General features: G+C 39.8%; 1 protein-coding gene across 1 annotated transcript in view; it reads left to right on the forward strand.

Annotated features, from left to right (window-relative positions):
• The window catches only part of LOC133557141 (neurexin-1a-like), a 174,141-nt gene that overhangs the window by 21,926 nt on the left and 128,319 nt on the right, over positions 1 to 23,896 (forward strand). Inside the window, exons 3-4 of the mRNA XM_061907385.1 lie at positions 18,251 to 18,268; positions 22,536 to 22,565. Coding sequence (XP_061763369.1) covers positions 18,251 to 18,268; positions 22,536 to 22,565 — 48 coding nt within the window. The remainder of the gene's footprint in view (positions 1 to 18,250; positions 18,269 to 22,535; positions 22,566 to 23,896) is intronic.

Consider the following 23,896-nt stretch of genomic DNA (forward strand, 5'->3'; position numbering starts at 1 on the left):
CCATAAAGTTCAAATTTGAATGACAATAAAAAGTAAGTCTAAGTTAGAAGGGCACCAAGGCAAACATTATTTTCTTTCGAGGCAGGGGCTCCAAAGCATGATATCAAAATAAAACACAAAGCAGTTCGGCTAATGAAGATAAAGTCAAATAAATAAGCTCGAAGAGGTAGCCACCTGAAATGGTTTTCACTTCACAGGTGTGCTAGAAGCTCATCGAGAGAATGCCAAGAGTGTGCAAAGCAGTAATCAGAACAAAGGGTGGCTATTTAGAAAAAACTAGAATACAAAACATGTTTTGAGTGATTTCACCTTTTTTTGTTAAGTACAATAACTCCACATGTGTTCATTCATAGTAATGATGCTTTCAGTGACAATCTACAATGTAAATAGTCATGAAAATAAAGAAAACACATTTAATGAGAAGGTGTGTCCAAACTTTCGGCTTGTACACTGTGTATGTATGTATGTATGTATATATATATATATATATATATATATATGTATGTGTGTATATGTATATATTTGGGCTTCACGGTGGCAGAAGGGTTAGTGCGTCTGCCTCACAATACGAAGGTCCTGCAGTCCTGGGTTCAAATCCAGGCTCGGCATCTTTCTGTGTGGAGTTTGCATGTCCTCCCCGTGAATGCGTGGGTTCCCTCCGGGTACTCCGGCTTCCTCCCACTTCCAAAGACATGCACCTGGGGATAGGTTGATTGGCAACTCTAAATTGGCCCTAGTGTGTGAATGTTGTCTGTCTATCTGTGTTGGCCCTGCGATGAGGTGGCGACTTGTCCAGGGTGTACCCCGCCTTCCGCCCGATTGTAGCTGAGATAGGCGCCAGCACCCCCCGCGACCCCGAACAGGAATAAGCGGCAGAAAATGGATGGATATATATATATATATATATGTATATATATATATATGTATATATATATATAGTGAAATTTGCAGTGATTGGATGTTAGAGTGTACAGCATATATTTATATATATCTGCTGTACACACTAACATCCTATATATATATATATATATATATATATATATATATATATATATATATATATATATATATATATATATATATATATATATATATATATATATATATATATATATATATATATATATTAGGGATGTCCCGATCCAGGTTTTTGCACTTCCGATCCGATACCGATATTGTTTTTGCACTTCCGATCCAATACTGATACTGACCTATCCGAGCATGTATTAAAGTTTAAAGTTATTTAGCCTACTTAGTGTCAGATTCATGCTGGAAAGGATTTTAGTGCTCTTGATAACAACTAGCCAACTGAATTAGGTGAGTTTGAATAATACACAATAGTTGGTATTCAAGGATAAACACAAAATATCAAAAATTATACATGACAAACAGAAATGGCATCATTAAGCAGTAAAAAAATGAACAGTATAAAGTGCAAATAATGCTGTAAACATTATTCAAATAAGCAAAACACACAAACAACCTGAGTGGGATAAAATGTCTATGACTTCGCATCAATGCTTGCTCTTGAACAAGTGTAAACTTTTAAAAAAATATCTACACACTTCATTCAATTGTTTGCCCCACTCAGGGGGGGCAGAAAATTGAAGTCCAAGCATAATGGAGAAATTCTTTCTAACAAAGACGAGCACTTCAAGATGCTCAGGTGTCAGCCTGCTCCTGTCTTCATCTATGATGAGTGCTAAAAAGCCTCTCACTCTAAAGAGTCATTAAAATGTCTTACAACTTTACCACCATGCTTGACTTTATTGTGGCATGTTTTACACTCCACCTCTTCATCTTTTTCGTTTTGTAGAGTAAAATAATCCCACACGGCTGACATTTTTACCGTAACTTTTAATTCACACGGCCGTCTAAACGGTTAGAACGCAGACTTGTGAATGTTTTGAAGGTGTGCTGGAAAATGCGGAACGGAGTTTAGGGAGCACCAGAAGAGTGGAATGTTTTATTTAAATCAGTGCGTTGGAAAACACGGATCGGAGTTTTTTTTAAAAACTCAATCTGGATCGGCATTTTCCCATGCCTTGCCGATACACATTTTTTGGCAAATATCAGCGGCCGATCCGATCCAAATATCGGATCGGGACAACCCTAATATATATATATATATATATATGCTCTACGTACTAGCATCCAATCACTGCAAATGTCACAATACTGCATAAAGGAGGAAGCTTGTACACATGTTATTAATAATAATTAATTGTAATACATTGAAAGTATATAACAAATATATAAAACATATAATGATATACAATATATAAATTAAAGGTGTAAAAATGATCGTTTTATTATCAAAACGTTGCTCTTGAGTCTTGAGAATTTACATGTGACCATGTGATTTAAAAAAAAATTGTAGTTAACATATTAGGTAAATTTATTACCAATAAGTTCAGTCACATATTTTCAGACTAAAACGCTCCTTTATCCATGTTGAAAGCACAACAATCAGGAAAAGAAAGACAAATCCAAACAAGTGTGCCGCTCTTCTCTTTCTCTAGTTGGCTCTTCTGTCTGTTTGTTGTTGAAATGATCCCACATAGCAATTGTCTCAAGCCAATGTTCACTATTTTACCGTGAGAACTTGCGGACAAATTATGTTTTTAACGCTACATTTCTCTGCAGAAGGTATTTTTGGCCACTAAAACAGGTATGACTGTAATTTGGTCCAAGGCATTGTACTGCACAGTACAGTTAATACATAGATGTTTCCTGAACTACCGCATGTTAAGAGGCTTTAAACCATTCCTTGTTTTCAATGCTTGAAACCTCAGCTCTCAATCCAGCCTTCATGGAAACATCCTGTTTTTGCAACATTCCCCCATTAAAGTCAGATCAGTGCGTCCCAGCCAAGTCTTAGCCAATAATGTTATTTTTCGGAGTGGAATGGAACTCCATCTGTTGTTGTGCAAGTGAAACCTCCCATACTGACACGGGAGTCGTTCCTTGTTATTGTCAGAGAGGGAGTCAGACCACTGAAACATCCTTTTTCTTTTAGCCGTGTGCAACTTTACTGGAGTGCTTTGTATTTATCCAGGCTTTAAAACTCCAAAGATTTACACGACACATGGCTCACAAAATAAAGTTAAATCCTTGGGAACATAACATTGACTTTCCAGACTTTTTCCCACCACAAATAGATTTGGACCGGAAGTAACTAACGACTGATTTAATATTCGACTATCTTAGCAATTAGTCAACTAATCGGGTTAAGAAGCGTACATATATTCAGTTGCTCAAATTTAGCCATCTGCTTTTATTCCAGTTTCAGATATTTTTAGGTATTTGCTAACTAAAGTAATACTCGATATATGATATAAATGATACAAATCAGGCCGAAGATAGCGCTTTTAATGCTATCGTTATCGTCATTGGTGCCCGAGCTTTCAGCCGCTCTGCCCCACATCTTTGGAACTCCTTACCACCAGACTTAGACTCAATATCCCTCTTTAAATCAAGACTTAAAACACACCTATTCCTGACTGCTTATTCATTGTAATCATCTTATTTTATCTATCTTTGTTGTTGTTGTCGTCGTTTTTATCCAATTTGATTTTATTGTTTTTGTATGGTGTCCTTGACTGCCCAGAAAGGCGCCGCATAAGTAAAATGTATTAATATTATTATTGTTATATCATGGTAATGCACGCTGATGACACATTTAAGCAAACGTACGCGCCCTTAACGCATTGTCGCTAGCAGCTAATGCCCCGTCACAGTGAAAACCCGCTTCTATTTTATATTGAGTGGACCTAATAAGTTTACTTCTTCCCACTCCCTTTTGAGCCAATCTTGACATCTACAAAAGATTAGTCACATGTAATGTTTACAATGTAGGTGTGAATATAATGTATATATATATATATATATTATATATATATATATATTATATATATATATATATATATATATGTATATATATATATATATATATGTGTGTATATATATATATGTATATATATGTATATATGTATATATATATATATATATGTCTTTTGTATTTTATGTCATTCTTTTGTTTTGTTTGCATGGCTCAAAATAAACCATTCATTCATTCATTCATTCTACGTCAGTAATCCTCGCCTTCATGTATTGATTAACGTGGACCCCGACCTAAACAAGTTGAAAAACTTATTCGGGTGTTACCATTTAGTGGTCAATTGTACAGAATATGTACTGAACTGTGCAATCTACTAATAAAAGTAGCAATCAATCAATCAAAAAACTTAACATTTATTATAAATATCATCCCTGGAAGACAAGAAATAGCTACACGTTATACAAACCCCGTTTCCATATGAGTTGGGAAATTGTGTTAGATGTAAATATAAACGGAATACAAAGATTTGCAAATCCTTTTCAACCCATATTCAGTTGAATATGCTACAAAGACAAGATATTTGATGTTCAAACTCATAAACTTTATTTTTTTTGCAAATAATTAACTTTAGAATGTCATGGCTGCAACATTTGCCAAAGTAGTTGGGAAAGGGCATGTTCACCACTGTGTTAGATCACCTTTTCTTTTAACAACACTCAATAAACGTTTGGGAACTGAGGAAACTAATTGTTGAAGCTTTGAAAGTGGAATTCTTTCCCATTCTTGTTTTATGTAGAGCTTCAGTCGTTCAACAGTCCGGGGTCTCCGCTGTTGTATTTTACGCTTCATAATGCGCCACACGTTTTCAATGGGAGACAGGTCTGGACTGCCAGGAAAGTACCCGCACTCTTTTTTTACGAAGCCAAGCTGTTGTAACACTTGTCTTGCTGAAATAAGCAGGGGCGTCCATGATAACGTTGCTTGGATGACAACATAAGTTGCTCCAAAACCTGTATGGACCTTTCAGCTTTAATGGTGCCTTCACAGATGTGTAAGTTACCCATGCCTTGGGCACTAGTAAACCTCCATACCATCACAGATGCTGGCTTTTGAGCTTTGCGCCTATAACAAACCAAATGGTTATTTTCCTCTTTGTTCTGGAGGACACCACGTCCTCTGTTTCCAAATATAATTTGAAATGTGGACTCGTCAGAACACCTTTCCACTTTGCATCAGTCCATCTTAGGTGAGTTCGGGCCCAGATATTGTTGAAAAATGGGTTTGGCTTTGCATAGTAGAGTTTTAATTTGCACTTACAGATGTAGCGACCATATCCCAGCTGGGCAATCTACTCACCTGTCGCTGGCTTTGAGGCCGGTCCTTACGCACCCCGCTCCGCGGCAGGCTTGCAGACCACACCCCCTCCACAATATATATATATATATATATATATATATATTAGGGGTGTAACGGTACAATGCACACCGAGGCACCATGAATTAATTTACGTGGACCCCGACTTAAACAAGTTGAAAAACTTATTGGAGTGTTACCATTTAGTGGTCAATTGTACGGAATATGTACTGTACTGTGCAATCTACTAATAAAAGTTTCAATCAATTAAAAAAACACAACACACTGCATGCTAGCAAGGACTGGGCTATGACAGACTGACCACACCTCCTTTTTTCACGGGATATGTCCTCTTTGCGGAGCTGTCCAGGTGGAGTTTCTTAAATGCCTTGAATGTCCGGCATTTTAAGTTATGGTTGCGTGTATTTTCAATGTACTTTCAAGGTTAATAAGGGGTTAAAAACAAAACAAATTTTGCATGCAGCAGCATTCGTGAGGGCGGAGCAGAGACAGAGAGCGAGACAGTTATGATAAACATGCATGCGTCGCCAGGCTCTGCTTTTTATCCTTTGATTAATCAGATTTAATATTTTATTATCCATAGTAGGGTTGTCAAAAGTGTGCCCCGGAGGCCATTTGCGGCCCACAGCTACTGTTTTAAAGGCCCGCGGCGCATTCTAAAAAAACTATTAAAATAAACTAAAACATAAACAAAATTGAAATAAAAAATCTTCAAGGCTAAATGTAATTTAGAAAAACTTGCAACATTTACTAATAAAACAAAGCAGTTTTTTTTTTCAAACTGTCATTGTTTAAAACATGATATTGAATCAAAATCAATGTTATTATGAATCATTGACCTATCCAAGTTTCCGATTACTTCACATCAAATATTCCACTAAGAAAAGTACTTTTGGTGGAAGATTTAGCAAATTTGTTAAATAAGTAATCAAAAAATGTAAATGTTTTTTTCTTACTGTACCGAAAATGAACCGAACCGTGACCTCTGAACCGAGGTACGTACCGAACCGAAATTTTTGTGTACCGTTACACCCCTAATATATATATATATATATATATATATATATATATATATATATATATACATACACACACATGTAGACTGGTTGGGTAAACTCTGTGCTTTGTGGACTTGGAGAAGGCATTGGACCGTGTCCCTCGGGAAGTCCTGTGGGGAGTGCTCAGAGAGTATGGGGTATCGGACTGTCTTATTGTGGCGGTCCACTCCCTGTATGATCAGTGTCAGAGCTTGGTCCGCATTGCCGGCAGTAAGTCGGACACATTTCCAGTGAGGGTTGGACTCCGCCAAGGCTGTCCTTTGTCACCCATTCTGTTCAGAACTTTTATGGACAGAATTTCTAGGCGTTGAGTGGATCCGGTTTGGTGACCGCAGGATTAGGTCTCTGCTTTTTGCAGATGATGTGGTCCTGATGGCTTCATCTGACCGGGATCTTCAGCTCTCACTGGATCGGTTCGCAGCCGAGTGTGAAGCGACCGGAATGAGAATCACCACCTCCAAGGGTGGAATACCATCTCCGGGTTGGGGAGGAGACCCTGCCCCAAGTGGAGGAGTTCAAGTACCTAGGAGTCTTGTTCACGAGTGAGGGAAGAGTGGATCGTGAGATCGACAGGCGGATCGGAGCGGCGTCTTCAGTAATGCGGACGTTGTACCGATCCGTTGTGGTGAAGAAGGAGCTGAGCCGGAAGGCAAAGCTCTCAATTTACCGGTCGATCTACTTTCCCATCCTCACCTATGGTCATGAGCTTTGGGTCATGACCGAAAGGATAAGATCACGGGTACAAGCGGCCGAAATGAGTTTGGGTCTCTCCCTTAGAGATAGGGTGAGAAGCTCTGCCATCCGGGAGGAACTCAAAGTAAAGCCGCTGCTCCTTCACATGGAGAGGAGCCAGATGAGGTGGTTCGGGCATCTGGTCAGGATGCCACCCGAACGCCTCCCTAGGGAGGTGTTTAGGGCACGTCCAACCGGTAGGGGGCCACGGGGAAGACCCAGGACACGTTGGGAAGACTATGTCTCCCGGCTGGCCTGGGAACGCCTCGGGATCCCCCGGGAAGAGCTAGACGAAGTGGCTGGGGAGAGGGAAGTCTGGGCTTCCCTGCTTAGGCTGTTGCCCCCGCGGACTGACCTCGGATAAGCGGAAGAAGATGGATGGATGGATGGACATACACACACAGTACGGGCCAAAATTTTGAAAAAACCTTATTCAATGCGTTTTCTTTATTTTCATGATTATTTAAATTGTAGATTGCCACTGAAGGCATCTAAACTATGAATGAACACATGTGGAGTTATGTACTTATGAACTAAAAACATGTTTTATACTCCAGTTTCTTCAAAATATCCGCCCTTTGCCCTGATTACTGCTTTGCGCACTCTTGGCATTCTCTTGATAAGCTTCAAGTACACCTGTGAAGTGGAAAACCATTTCAGGTGACTTCTCTCTTGAAGCTCATCGAGAGAATGCCAAGAGTGTGAAAAGCAGCGATCAGAGCAGATGGTGGCTATTTTAAAGAAAGTAAAATATAGAACATGTTTTCAGTTATTTCGCATTTTTTGTTAAGTACATAACTCCACATTCATAGTGACAATCTACAATGTAAATAGTCATGAAAATAAAGAAAACACATTAAATGAGAAGGTTTGTCTAAAATGTTGGCCTGTACTGTATGTGTATATTTATACGAATACATTATTTACAGTGAATAATCATTTTCAGCCCAATAAACTGGATAATTTCCTGTGGTGCGCCTGTGGAATCACTGTTCCGTATGATATGTTGCTTTGGTGTGTAATGATTGGCTTGTGTTGTGGGGCAGCCGACTGTCACTGCCTCAATCGTCTCCTTTTTGTTTTACTGCCATTTAATAGCAAATGAAACGGCTAAATTATCAGCCTCCAGCCCTCCATCCAGCCTCCCCGCTCTCAATTATTATGACTTCCACCGTACTTGTAGCGCAGTCAAGTCAAGAACTTAGCGGCCCCATTTGCATATTCTTGTGCCAGGCGTCAGAGATAGAAGGAGCGTGTCGGATAAAAGTTGTTTTTATTGCTCATTAGCTAACCGCAGCACAACGGCTGTTGATTCTGAAGCGCGGCAGCGATTAAGTCAATGACGGGGACAGAATTAAATGAAGTGAATAACTAGTCTTTTTTTTTCAAAGTATCTGGCCATATTGACCAGAAAGGATGAGGGTTCTTTGTGCATAATGGCCTTTCTGAGTCGATCCACCCACACACTGTTAACTTCACATTGCCTGGAATATGTTTTTAATGAATTTTATATCGTCCTTGCCAATGCTCAATTTGTGGAGCGCATTTGATACATTGTTTCGTATTATGCTGTCGAGTTTTGAGGCATTAGATCAGGGGGGTCCAAACTTTTTCCACTGAGGGCTGCACACTGAAAAATCAAAGCAAGCGGGGGCCATTTTGATATTTTTTATTTTGAAAACCCAAACAATATATGTACATATATGACTTGTCCAAGACCAACAAACCCTGCAACAGGATTTTGATTGATTGATTGATTAAAACTTTTATTAGTAGATTGCACAGTACAGTACATATTCCGTACAATTGACCACTAAATGGTAACACCCGAATAGGTTTTTCAACTTGTTTAAGTCGGGGTCCACGTTAATCAATTCATGGATTGCTGAACAAATGTTTAATGGGGGACACAATCTTTTAACAAAAAATGTAATTCACTACCATCTTCATGCACAAATGAAACAAGGGTTTACAAGATCAGTCCTAGAACACATAGAGCTTGTAAAGTAAGAACCAACTGTATTTGATTGTGCACAATTTCATTTATCCCTTGATTATGTGCCCTCTGGAAAAGTGAAATAAAAGTTCAAAACCAAGTCTAAAGTCAAAAATGTAACAAGTGTGTGTACAAGGGACAGATCCATGATTGAAAACAGGACTTAAGAACATATCGGTTGGGGACATCTCTACGCTGCTGATCCGCTTGAGATGGTTTCCTGTGGACGGGACTCTCACTGCTGTCTTGGAGCCACTATCGATTGAACTTTCACAGTATCATGTTAGACCCGCTCGACATCCATTGCTTTCGGTCCCCTAGAGGGGGGGGGTTGCCCACATCTGAGGTCCTCTCCAAGGTTTCTCATAGTCAGCATTGTCACTGGCGTCCCACTGAATGTGAATTCTCCCTGCCCACTGGGTGTGAGTTTTCCTTGCCCTTTTGTGGGTTCTTCCGAGGATGTTGTAGTCGTAATGATTTGTGCAGTCCTTTGAGACATTTGTGATTTGGGGCTATATAAATAAACATTGATTGATTGATATAGGGGACACAATCTAAAACTGCGTTAAAACTTTGGACTTATGTTTATATACATTTGGGCCTCCACTCAGGCTTGATCCCGGGGACCCTAAAGGGTTTTGGTCAAAAAAATATAAAAAAGGTGTCATTATTAAATGGGTTGTACTAGTATAGCGCTTTTCTACCTTCAAGGTACTCAAAGCGCTTTGACACTACTTCCACATTTACCCATTCACACACACTGATGGAGGGAGCTGCCATGCAAGGCGCTAACCAGCACCCATCAGGAGCAAGGGTGAAGTGTCTTGCTCAGGACACAACGGATGTGACGAGGTTGGTACTCGGTGGGGATTGAACCAGGGACCCTCAGGTTGCGCACGACCACCATACCACTGCGCCACGCCGTCCCTATTATTCAGTATTATTATTTTTATTATTATTCAAGGTTTAAATCTCTAGATCAGTGGTGTCAAACTCAAATACAGAGCGGGCTAAAATTTAAAACTGAACAAAGCTTCGGGCCGAGATTGAACAAATTAACCTTTTAAAAGGGACCCAAACAAGTTTTGCATTGAATATTGACCAAGCAAGGCTTATATAACTTTATAGTGACATACAAAATCCAGTTTCAAATAATAATAATTAAGAAATATCAATGGCATATCAAATAAAATAATAACACACATTTAATGCCTTTTTTTGAGTAGGGGCGGGGTTTGGTGGTAGCGGGGGTGTATATTCTAGCGTCCCGGAAGAGTTAGTGATGCAAAGGGTTCTGGGTTGTGTTTATGTTGTGTTACGGTGCGGATGTTCTCCCGAAATGTGTTTGTCATTCTTGTTTGATGTGGGTTAACAGTGTGGCGCATATTTGTAACAGTGTTAACCTTGTTTATACGGCCACCCTCAGTGTGACCTGTATGACTGTTGACCAAGTATGGCTTGCATAGACTTGTGTGTGTGTGTGTGTATGAGCCGCATATATTATGTGAGTGGGCCGGCAGGCTATTTTTATTGAAGAAAAGTGCATGTGGCGACATGTAGAGAACGCCAAAAGCAGTGCTTTTACGGCCCGCCCCCAATATTATTGTCCGGGTGGAAATCGGGAGAAATTCGGGAGGGTCACTGAACTTCGGGAGTCTCCTGGGAAAATTGGAAGGGATCACGAGTATGAGTATTAGCGGTGAATGTGGTGTTACAGCGGCGGGCGAGCTCTAATGTTAATTTGATATTGCCTCAAGGGCCAAATGAAATTACACGGCGGGCCAGAGTTTGACACCATGCTCTAGGACAACATTAGGTCTATCCGTCAATAAAACGTTATTAAAGATTTAAGTTGTATGCTCTTTTTGTCAAAGAAAACCCCTGTTTTTTTATGGAAAAAAACACAAAATATGTAATATTTTCACCCAATAAGTGGAATATTTAAGATTTTATAATAATTGGAGCCTTAAAAGGGTCAATAACTCATAGCGACATTGATGTTAATTCATTATTATTATTATTTTTTTTTTAGCAATGACACTTAAAAAAAAAATTACCCAATAATTATTGAGGATCCAAAAGGGTCCTACTCCATCCATCCATCCATTTTCTACCGCTTATTCCCTCTTGGGGTCACAGGGGGCGCTGGAGCCTATCTCAGCTACAATCGGGCGGAAGGCGGGGTACACCCTGGACAAGTCGCCACCTCATCGCACTCATTAAAGTGTAAAAAAATAAATTATACATTTCATTAACTGTTTACTTTTAACACAATAACCCCCAGATCAACTTCAGATTATAGGTTTTATTGTTTTTATGTTTTTTGTTTGTTTGTTTTAGGCCCTATTTTAAACAAAAAAAAAAAACTTACTTTTTTACATAGCAAACACAAAATATGCAACATTTTCCCCAAAGAAAATCTCAAAGTGGAATATTTAATGTGACGTTATTGGAGCCTATAATAGGTCAATAATTCATAATGTCATTGATTTTGATTCATTATTATATTTAAAAAAAGAAACAGCCTGCATGGCAGTTTTGTGTTATTAGAGTCAACATTGCAACATTTTATTGTTACATTTCACCTGTTGGCTCTTTTATAACACTTTTTATGTTTTTTTTTAATAGTATTTTTACAATGTGCCGTGGGGCCGTTTAAAAATGACCTGTGGGCCGCAAATGGCCCCCGGGCTGCACTTTGGAGACCCCTGCATTCGATAATCTCTCTGTCTGTTCTGAATTCCTGTTTCAATGCCACTATTGCATCAAGCAGATTAAAATTAATCGGTCAGCTTTTGCCGAGGAGGGTCGCTGAGCACAGGAGAGCAAACATTGTGCTTGAAATGCACAAATTGTTGTATGAGATAAAACAAAAGTGATTGAACATTTGCTTGCAAACTCATATTGTGTACTTATCCTAGTGTGCTCTAAAAGTAAATTACTCAATGTGTAGTTTTTCATCTTATGTTGTTGTTCGTACAGAAGAATTCACACAAATGACGCTCTTTTTAACTTTTTTTGCCAATCTTGTGCTAACAAAATGATTTAATTCCGACACATATTCTTTCATGTGCACAGTAGGGCTGGGCGATATGGACTAAAAATATATCTCGATGAATATTTACTTCAACTCAATATTCGATACATATCTCGATGGTGTGAATGTTGTCTGTCTATCTGTGTTGGCCCAGTGATGAGGTGGCGACTTGTCCAGGGTGTAAACGCCTTCCTCCCGAATGCAGCTGAGATAGGTTCCAGCACGCCCCGTGACCCCAAAAGGGACAAGACGTAGAAAATTGATATTTTTCGGTAAAAGTATACATATTAAGATATATTCATTTTTGAGCCATATTCAGTGAAATTGTAGTGTATAAAAACTGTACTGTAAATGGTCAGTGGCACTTTTATTAACCCAGTTAGTCAAGAGGGGTCTTAACAGCACAGAGAAGAAACTGTTTAAAGAGTACTGAATTACATAACATAAATAAAATAGAAAAACATTATTTCTACGTAAAATAAATAACATAGCTGTGCAAAATGTATCACACTCAGATAAAACAATACATTTGCAGGCAGTCACTTTGTGATTTCCCTTCCTGGTTCGATGACCCGCCCTATCCTGCCTCTGATTGGTCTGTCCCTAACCAATCGTGACTCATCATAGTAAAAAACCAACCAACTATGGATGTTCCTATACGTGCAAGCACATCTTGGATGGAGGAAGGGGAGGGGTTTTGTCAGGTTCCAACACTGATGTCATCTATTAAACAAGACAAGATGCGAGGAATTAAACAGAGACAGAATTAAATCTGTCTCAATGAGGAGAAACGTCTGGACTGTACTCTTTGTACAGTTCCACCACGCTCCTGACGAAAGATTGTACGCCTCTTCTTTCATTCGGACTTTCCATGAATAAATGGCAACAGCTCTGTCTAAGGGACAGGGGTCGTAAACAGCCATCGCCTTTGTCACAAAACAGTTCAAAAAAGGTCGCCTGGAGGGGGGTTTGGTCCTGTTTCCTCTCCGCTTTGTAGTTTCAGGTCAAGACAATATCTTTCTGTTGATTACAATACATCAAAGAAACAGAACATCTTCATGTTGCTTCCCATCCTACACAGTGAAGTTTAACAAGCCTTCTTCTTGGTAGGATCAAAGGCAGCTTTTGTCTTCTTAATCAATCAATCAATCAATGTTTATTTATATAGCCCCAAATCACAAATGTCTCAAAGGACTGCACAAATCATTACGACTACAACATCCTCGGAAGAACCCACAAAAGGGCAAGGAAAACTCACACCCAGTGGGCAGGGAGAATTCACATCCAGTGGGACGCCAGTGACAATGCTGACTATGAGAAACCTTGGAGAGGACCTCAGATGTGGGCAACCCCCCCCCCCCCCCTCTAGGGGACCGAAAGCAATGGATGTCGAGCGGGTCTAACATGATACTGTGAAAGTTCAATCCATAGTGGCTCCAAGACAGCAGTGAGAGTCCCGTCCACAGGAAACCATCTCAAGCGGATCAGCAGCGTAGAGATGTCCCCAACCGATACAGGCGAGCGGTCCATCCTGGGTCCCGACGAGCGGTCCATCCTGGGTCTCGACTCTGGACAGTCAGTACTTCATCCATGGTCATCGGACCGGACCCCCTCCACAAGGGAGGGGGGGACATAGGAGAAAGAAAAGAAGCGGCAGATCAACTGGTCTAAAAAGGAGGTCTATTTAAAGGCTAGAGTATACAGATGAGTTTTAAGATGAGACTTAAATGCTTCTACTGAGGTAGCATCTCGAACTGTTACCGGGAGGGCATTCCAGAGTACTGGAGCCCGAACGGAAAACGCTCTATAGCCCGCAGACTTTTTTTTATATTCTCGCCGGGAATTCATGGCAAACACTAAGTTTTGTGATACCTTAGATACAAATTGTGACAGGTTTAGTATCCCACGGATGGGTACAACAAGGAACACAACAAATAAGCAGCGTTTGGTAATTTTATCGTGAAATAAATTACATCGCTATTACGATATTTTCTCAATTCATATCTTGTTTAAAAATATATCGATATATCTTACAAACTCGATATATCGCCCAGCTCTAGTGCACACACGTATTTTTCTTTCACGCGGAACACTTCGTCATTCTCTGTCAATTCACCTTTTCACAAACATGGGAACTCTGAACATCAATAACACATGAACATAAACATTAACACCAACAGGTCGTTTTAACAGTGTTTATTTTCAATTGCAGAGTTTTTTTGACCGTTGCAAATTTGCCGGTTCTCTGCCGTGACTCCTTCAAGGGCTGCAGTTTATTTTCACAGACATATTTTCCTCTGGTTTATAAGTAAAATGTCCATTAAAAGTAAACTGACGTTTCTGAATGATTGGTTCCAGTGCTAACAAAGATGCCAATGTTGCGATTGTCATTGCTCACTTTTCAGAAGAAGGTAAATATCTACACAACGCAGGGTTGGGCCGATTAAACAGTATCAAAAGAGACACGTAATTGATATCAATAAAAATATGTATGCTAAAACTTTCGTTGTACCGTATTTTCTGGACTATGGAGCGCACCGGTATTGATTGATTGAAACTTTTATTAGTAGATTGCACAGTTCAGTACATATTCCGTACAATTGACCACTAAATGGTAACACCCCAATAAGTTTTTCAACTTGTTTAAGTCGGGGTCCACGTTAATCAATTCACGGTACAAATATATACTATCAGGATAATACAGTCATCACAAAAGTTAATCATCATAGTATGTACATTGAATTATTTACATTATTTACAAGGCTAAGGCATCATGGGAGAAATGGACATTGAAACAGTGTAGGTCTGACTTCGTAGGATATGTACAGCAAGTAGTGGACATAGAGAGATCAGAAAGCATAAGAACAAGTATATCAATCAATCAATCAATCAATCAATGTTTACTTATATAGCCCTAAATCACTAGTGTCTCAAAGGGCTGCACAAACCACCACGATCGGACCGGACCCCCTCCACAAGGGAGAGTGGGACATAGAAGAAAAAGAAAAGAAACGGCAGATCAACTGGTCTAAAAAGGGAGTCTATTTAAAGGCTAGAGTATACAAATGAGTTTTAAGGTGAGACTTAAATGCTTCTACTGAGGTGGCATCTCGAACTGTTACCGGGAGGGCATTCCAGAGTACTGGAGCCCGAACGGAAAACGCTCGATAGCCCGCAGACTTTTTTTGGGCTTTGGGAATCACTAACAAGCCGGAGTCCTTTGAAGGCAGATTTCTTGCCGGGACATATGGTACAATACAATCGGCAAGATAGGATGGAGCTAGACCGTGTAGTATTTTATACGTAAGTAGTAAAACCTTAAAGTCACATCTTAAGTGCACAGGAAGCCAGTGCAGGTGAGCCAGTATAGGTATATATGTATGTATATATGTATATAAAGGTATATACAGTATAGGGATATATGTATGTATATATGTATATAAAGGTATATACAGTACAGGTATATATGTATGTATATATGTATATAAAGGTATATACAGTATAGGTATATATGTATGTATATATGTATATAAAGGTATATACAGTACAGGTATGTATGTATGTATATATGTATATAAAGGTATATACAGTATAGGTATATATGTATGTATATATGTATATAAAGGTATATACAGTACAGGTATATATGTATGTATATATGTATATAAAGGTATATACAGTACAGGCGTAATGTGATCAAACTTTCTTGTTCTTGTCAAAAGTCTAGCAGCCGCATTTTGTACCAACTGTAATCTTTTAATGCTAGACATGGGGAGACCCGAAAATAATACGTTATACATTTGATTATTTACTATCCGGGGAGGTGGGATGTGGAGGGGGGGAGGGTGTTAGTTTAGGGTTGAAGTTGCCTGGAGGTGTTATTTTAGTGTGGTTTTAAAGGAGGATAGAGATAGGGCTGGGCGATATATCTATATATCGCAGGTTTGTCTCTGTGCGATATAGAAAATGACTACATCGTAATATTCGATTATATGTTCTCACACGGGGCGGTTTTAGCTCGGTTGGTAGAGCGGCCGTGCCCGCAACTTGAGGGTTGCAGGTTCGATTCCCGCTTCCGCCATCCTAGTCAATGCCGTTGTGTCCTTGGGCAAGACACTTTTACCCACCTGCTCCCAGTGCCACCCACACTGGTTTAAATGTAACTTAGATATTGGGTTTCACTATGTAAAGCGCTTTGAGTCACTAGAGAAAAGCGCTATATAAATATAATTCACTTCACACAGTTGCTTTTGGCTGCGGGCATTACATTACTGGCGTTTCTCACTCCTCCTCGTCTCTCATTCTCACAGAGACGGAAAACTAGCCCGCTTTCTTACATACTCTCGGGCGTCTAGCGTCATACGCTCTCGCCGAGAGCTAACGTTAGCCATGCTAACCTCCGCAGTAACCTACCACATAGCGAAGGACGAACACTATTTGATTTCGTATTATGCAGCTCATTTTTATTTGACAGTTATTGAAATAGCTTGTGACATCATGCACAAAAGTGCACTTTATATGTTTTAAACTATAGTAGTGCACTTTGATTTAGTGTTGTTTTGATATGTCATCTTAGTGACATCATGCACAAAAGTGCACTTTATTTGTTTTAAAATGTCTCTGACAATCTTGCACTTTCTGTTTGGACATAACATGAATGTTTGTGCCACTGCTTAATAACTGTTTAATAAATACAATTGAGGTAGTTTTGATTTCCCTGTCTGCAAGTTTAAAAGTAGCATATATTAATGCAGTATGAGGAAGAATGTTTTAATGAAGACGCATAGAATCATCATACTGCTGTGATTATATGTATCAAATGTTCATTCAAGGCTAAGGCAAAATATGGAGATATATATCGTGTATCGTGACATGGCCTAAAAAATATGGAGATATTAATAAAAGGTCATATCGCCCAGCTCTATTTTGAAATCAAAACGTTTACATTTATTACATTCTTCTCCTGGTTTTTATTGTCGATAGGTCATAAAAATATCAATAAGTATCTATCAACCAATAAAAAAGTTTTCAGCCATATCGCCCAGTCCTATGTCAACGGCAGCTTGGGGGACACACTGCCCCATAGTGTTTTGGAGGAGAATTACAAGACGAGAGAGTATATACCAGCCTTAATGCTGCCTCAGTACAGGTCTGTTGTTATCCCTTTCCAATCCCATCACTTCTGCTTGTTACAGACATGTAGTGCACGCCATCTTGCTACGGTTGCTTCGAGGCGTGTTTATTCCACACGATCGACTAATTGAGTAATCGACTATCACCCCCTTTAGTTGTTGTGTTAACGCAGGAACAGGGTGGCTGGAACCACTTGGAACTGTGCGTCCGAGCAAAATCAAGTTTCCCGGTTGACCTTCGTTGGTGTGCAGCACGTTTTTCTACTCATTTCTGACAATGTCTGATACATTTTAGTATGTAGCCTGACGTGTCGCCCTGAATACCCACCGAGTCATCGTGCCCTCTAGTGAAGTCGGAAGTGAACCCGGCCGGCTCGTTAGGCCCGGCCCGACTCGCCTTGTCCTTGAGGCCGACTCACAGTTAGCATGCTAATGGCTCCACCTGTTCCTGCCACGCTACTTGCACAAGGGCACGGGCAAGGAAGTTCGCACACACACTTTGAGACACACACACACAGCTATGACATCAAATAGTGCACAAACACACACAAATGATCACACACTGTCAGTGTTGAACCATGCATGCCCTCTTTCCTGCACTGCGACTCCATCCCTTCCTGCTATTTCACATCATTAATATGACATCATCATTTGTCACTGCAAATGTGTGTGTGTGTGTGAGCGTGTGTGTGTTGCATGCTGACTGTTGGGGTGGGCTCTTGCGAGTGGAAGCGGCCTAAAGGTAAGTTTTGGGGGTAACTGGCTCTCGAATCCAAACATGCAGGTAGGAATGTGTACGGGGCCAACGTGTGTGTGTGTGTGTGTACATTTTAATGCAGTTGTGTGTGTTTGTGTGTATGGCCAAAACTTTGGCTACCTTTGCAAAAAAAAAAAATATATATATATAAACAACGGTAACCAATGTGAAGTCTGTGTGGACCTTTGCATGCACGTTGCCTCGGTAACCCTGGACCAGTGTGCATGTACAGTAAGTAGCCATGGTAACCCAAAGGGCTCAGCATGCATGTTAATGAATGTCTGTCTCTCTCTCTTCCTCGCCTGGCCGTGAAACCTTCCCAGAGCACAGCTACACGCCAGGTAGGTGGACCCGCGCCCTCTAACTACCTACCTACTTCCTCAAATAGTGGCGTGGCTTTCAAGTGTACGGACGTTTAGGCTGACCGGCGTTATTTACGTCGGAGGATCCCACCAGGTAGCCTTAAGTTGAAATGAAAAACCCTTAAACCTGCAGTTTTTCCCCATACAGGACGAGCACAACCACATAGAGCAGGGGCGTTCAACGTTTTAACAACGAGGGCCAAGTATAGAAAAATGAAAGTACACGGCGTCTACTTTGATACATTTTGCACATGAAAGATGCTACGCTAAAACCAATACAATGTGGGTCATTTTATAGATAGATAGATAGTACTTTATTGATTCCTTCAGGAGAGTTCCTTCAGGAAAATTAAAATTCCATCAGCAGTGTACAGAGTTGAGATCAATTTAAAGAAAAAAGTAAATAATGGGGGTTTAAAAGGAAACAAAATAGAGAAATATTACAAAAAGAATAAAAACAATGGAAATAACAATATAACAGTAAAATAAGAATATAACAAGACAAAGTAGGCAGTAGTGACCATGTTATGAAAACGTATTGCACTGTTAGTTTTGCATCCCCTGTCATCCTAGTACCCCCCGCCCCCCGTCCCAGAGAGGAGTTGTACAGTCTAATGGCGTGTGGGACAAAGGAGTTCTTGAGTCTATTAGTCCTGCACTTGGGATGAAGCAGTCTAGAACTGAACAGGCTCCTCTGGCTACTGATAACACTATGCAGAGGGTGACTGGCATCATCCAGGATGCTCACTAGTTTGTCAACAGTCCTCTTCTCTGCCACCGTCACCGGTGAGTCCAGTTTCATTCCCATTGTAGAACCGGCCCGCCTGATCAGTTTCTCAAGTCTGGAGCTGTCCTTAGATGTACTGCCCCCCCAGCACACTACCATGTAGAACAGAACACTGCTGTTATTTCAGCAAATTATCCACATTTTAGCTTAGATCAGTGGTTCTCAAATGGGGGTACTTGAAGGTATGCCAAGGGGCGGTTTAGCTCGGTTGGTAGAGTGGCCGTGCCAGCAACTTGAGGGTTGCAGGTTCGATTCCCGTTTCCGCCATCCTAGTCACTGCCGTTGTGTCCTTGGGCAAGACACTTTACCCACCTGCTCCCAGTGCCACCCACGCTGGTTTGAATGTAATTTAGATATTGGGTTTCCCTATGTAAAGCGCTTTGAGTCACTCGAGAAAAAGCGCTATATAAATATAATTCACTTCACTACGTGAGATTTAAAAAGAAAAAATTCTTAAAATAGCAACAATTCAAAAATCCTTTATGAATATATTTATTGAATAATACTTCAACAAAATATGAATATAAGTTCATAAACTGTGGGGAAAAAAAATACAACAATGCAATATTCAGTGTTGACAGGTAGATTTTTTTGTGGACATGTTCCATAAATATTGATGTTAAGATTTCTTATTTTGTGAAAAAAAGTTTAGAATGAAGTTGATGAATCCAGATGGATATCTATTACAATCCCCAAAGATGAAGTTGATGATTACTTATGTGTGCAAATCTTTATCTATAATTGAATAATTTGTTTATTTTTCAACAAGCCCTGCGATGACATGGCGACTTGTCTAGGGTGTACCCTGCCTTCCGCCCAATTGTAGCTGAGATAGGCGCCAGCGCCCCCCGCGACCCCAAAGGGAATAAGCGGTAGAATATGGATGGATGGATGGATTTTTCAACAAGTTTTTAGTTATTTTTGTATCATTTTTTTCCCAAGTAGTTCAAATAAGACAACTACAAATGAGCAATATTTTACACTGTTAAACAATTTAATAAATCAGAAACTGATGACATAGTGCTGTATTTTACTTCTTTATCTCTTTTTTTTTCAACCAAAAATGCTTTGCTTTGATTAGGGGGTACTTGAATTAAAAAATGTTTACAGGGGGTACATCACTGAAAAAAGGTTGGCTTAGATAACAAAGCAAATTAGAAATAATTCATGATGATTCATCATTTTATTTATGATCTTTTTGTAATTTTATGCATCTTTAAAGCACTTTGAATTGCTTTGCCTACAAACTGTGCTCTAAAATAAACTTGCCTTCCCCAATACAACCCCCTCGATATCTTACCGTATTTTTTGGACTGTAAGACGCACCGGAGTATAGTCCGCACCCACTGAATTTTAGGAGAAAAAATGGCCCAAATTTTTTATATATTAGTTGAACCGGACTATAAGCTGCAGATATACGCTATGAAATAAGATATTTTTATGTAGATTTTGTAAATGTTTATTTACATACCTTAATTGTTTCCAAACGGCTGATCCAACAAAACAAAATTCTTCCTTTATGAGATGACAAAGATTTTGTGCTTTTTTTAATAAGGTTCAAGATGTGTACCAGGATTTGTCTTTCTTTGCGTTTCAACAATGTCTTAAAGTGAATCATTCTAGTATATTGTTGGATTTCTTTGCTTAACCCAAGAAAAAGCCACAGATTAGCTGTACCTCTGTGTAAACCGCAGGGTTCAAAGTTTGGGGAAAAAGTAGCTGTTTATAATCCCCAAAAATATCGTGAAAGTATTTTTATTACTATTGTTATTATTATGACATACCGCCAATGATAAGGTTTTTGAGGCCTTAGCATACTTGAAAATGCAACATTTCTTGGAACATGGACGCCTGAAAAATCATCAAAGACCAGTATTACACACAGGTTGTTCGGCCTTTTGGTTTTCAGTTCAATTTTGCCATAGCTTTCTGTGCATTTATTTGAATGAGTGGTTTATTTTGAGCCATGCAAACAAAACAAGAGAATGAAATAAAATACAAAAGAAATATATAGATACATTATTTTTACACCTACATTGAAAACATTACATGTGACTAATCTTTTGTAGATGTCAAGATTGGCTCAAAAGGGAGTGGGAAGAAGTAAACTTATTAGGTCCCACCCCCATACATATACAATATATATATATACAATATATAATACAATAATAATATATATAATATAAATCAATTCTGTGGTTGCTGCTATATATTGTCTATATAAAATACATTTAAATTCACACACTTACATATATACATATGTACACACACATATATACACACACACATATACAATTTATATATATATATATATATATATATATATATATATATATATATATATATATATATATATATATATACATATACACATACATACACACATGCATATACCCAAAATACACACACACACCTATATAAATACTATATATATAATAGTATATATAATATACACTTTTATCTAAACATTATTAACAGTTTATGGTGCCTATGGGAACAAGCTTTCATTTTGACTGTGTAATATTTATTAGTGGTTAATAGTGGATCTGTGGCTGTGGATCTATTGCCCCTGATTAACAGGACCTGAGGACCACTCTTGCTATGAGTCCTATGCTATTTAATCCAGGATGTGTTTATTTTGTCTTTAAAATGTGTAGCGGGCCAAAAATATTCAAGATAAGGGCCACACTTTGGACACCCCGGACATAAAAAATGCTGAAAAAAACAAGTGTAATTGTACATAATTTGTCAAAATATGATATACATACATTTATATTTAAATTTTTCCTGAGAAAACTCTCCTGAAGGAATCAATAAAGTACTATCCATCTAAATTTACTGTCAAATGTTTGGACTGGCGCTGTATATTCCAATATTTCATATTATTGGAAAAAGTGTTTCCTCCTCGTAGGAAACACTTTATCCCTCCCAGAGGCCTGGTACTCGCTGCAGTTGAGCCCCCCAGCCACCATATGAGGAAATATGGTATCAATGCTTTAATATCAATCTTGCTCGCACAATTGTACTTACTTTCTCAGATCTTCATTCCCTTCGCTTTCATGATATTAGCCCTAAGTCACTCTCAGAGACCATTCCTAGCTTTTACCACGTCATCCTTTTTTGGGGTCTTGCTTCCCGGCCGTAGGTAAAAATGTGCGGTGTGGCTGCAGCCACGGCGGGTAAGTGCGACATCACCTACTGCACAAGCAAGGTCACACAGTACATAGAGACACATAAGAAGCACTGCACTCTTTACAAGTTGGCTCTCTTTGTGCCGCGCGCCTCCTTTTGTACCTGCCCAGGGATGAGTAAGTGGCTGCCGCACGGGTTTTTGTCTCTCTTTAGAAGAGTCATTTTAGAGCGCAACACACGAGACACATACTGAATTGCACATGTAAACAAACACTTCACGCCCCGTGGTCCTTTGCTGTGCTGACTGTGCTCTTGTCTTCCTTTAAGGTCTGGCACACCTGATGATTGGCGACCAAGGTATGGCCTCCTCTTACCTCACTTCCTGTTGTATTCTGCTATACCATCATCCCCTCACCTCCTCCCCCCTGCAACTACACACACTTCTCCCCCCCCCCTTGCCATTTTCATCACCACGTGGCGCAGGAGGAAGTTGTCTCTCTAGGCAGTGAACCAAGGTCAGTTCTTTCCTGTAATTGAGGTTTCATGCTTTTAAAACAGCCCCGTGGAAATGATGGAGGTTTAATTTAACCTGAAATGGATGACTTCAGCTTTCGCTCCGAAACTAATACATGTGAAATGTGGCTTTTAAGATGATTCCGAAGGCGAGAGACATGAGCCTGAGAGCAACTTCTGCTGGGATATTACCTCAGCAGCCACTTAATTAGGTACCACCGTGACGCAACACTTGTACAGGGTGATCGTATGATAACGCCCCGTTTTCAAATTCTTAGAACAAATGTACTTGAGAACGTCTACAGCGCGTCTGGATTAGTTTTTGCCTCATCCCTCACTCAAAACGTGAATGAAGACCCGATATGTCAATCAATCAATCAATCAATCAATCAATCAATGTTTACTTATATAGCCCTAAATCAAAGGGCTGCACAAACCACTACGACATCCTCGGTAGGCCCACATAAGGGCAAGGAAAAACTCACACCCAGTGGGACGTCGGTGACAATGATGACTATGAGAACCTTGGAGAGGAGGAAAGCAATGGATGTCGAGCGGGTCTAACATGATACTGTGAAAGTTCAATCCATAATGGATCCAACACAGTCGCGAGAGTCCAGTCCAAAGCGGATCCGAAACAGCAGCGAGAGTCCCGTTCACAGCGGAGCCAGCAGGAAACCATCCCAAGCGGAGGCAGAGATGTCCCCAGCCGATACACAGTCGAGCAGTACATGGCCACCGGATCGGACCGTACCCCCTCCACAAGGGAGAGTGGGACATAGGAGAAAAAGAAAAGAAGCGGCAGATCAACTGGTCGAAAAAGGGAGTCTATTTAAAGGCTAGAGTATACAGATGAGTTTTAAGGTGAGACTTAAATGCTTCTACTGAGGTGGCATCTCGAACTGTTACCGGGAGGGCATTCCAGAGTACTGGAGCCCGAAATGAAAACGCTCTATAGCCCGCAGACTTTTTTTGGGCTTTTGGAATCACTAATAAGCCGGAGTCCTTTGAACGCAGATTTCTTGCCGGGACATATGGTACAATACAATCGGCAAGATAGGATGGAGCTAGACCGTGTAGTATTTTATACGTAAGTAGTAAAACCTTAAAGTCACATCTTAAGTGCACAGGAAGCCAGTGCTGGTGAGCCAGTACAGGTATATATGTATGTATAT

This window comes from Nerophis ophidion, linkage group LG08, assembly GCF_033978795.1.
Source record: "Nerophis ophidion isolate RoL-2023_Sa linkage group LG08, RoL_Noph_v1.0, whole genome shotgun sequence".
Classification (NCBI taxonomy): Eukaryota; Metazoa; Chordata; class Actinopteri; order Syngnathiformes; family Syngnathidae; genus Nerophis; species Nerophis ophidion.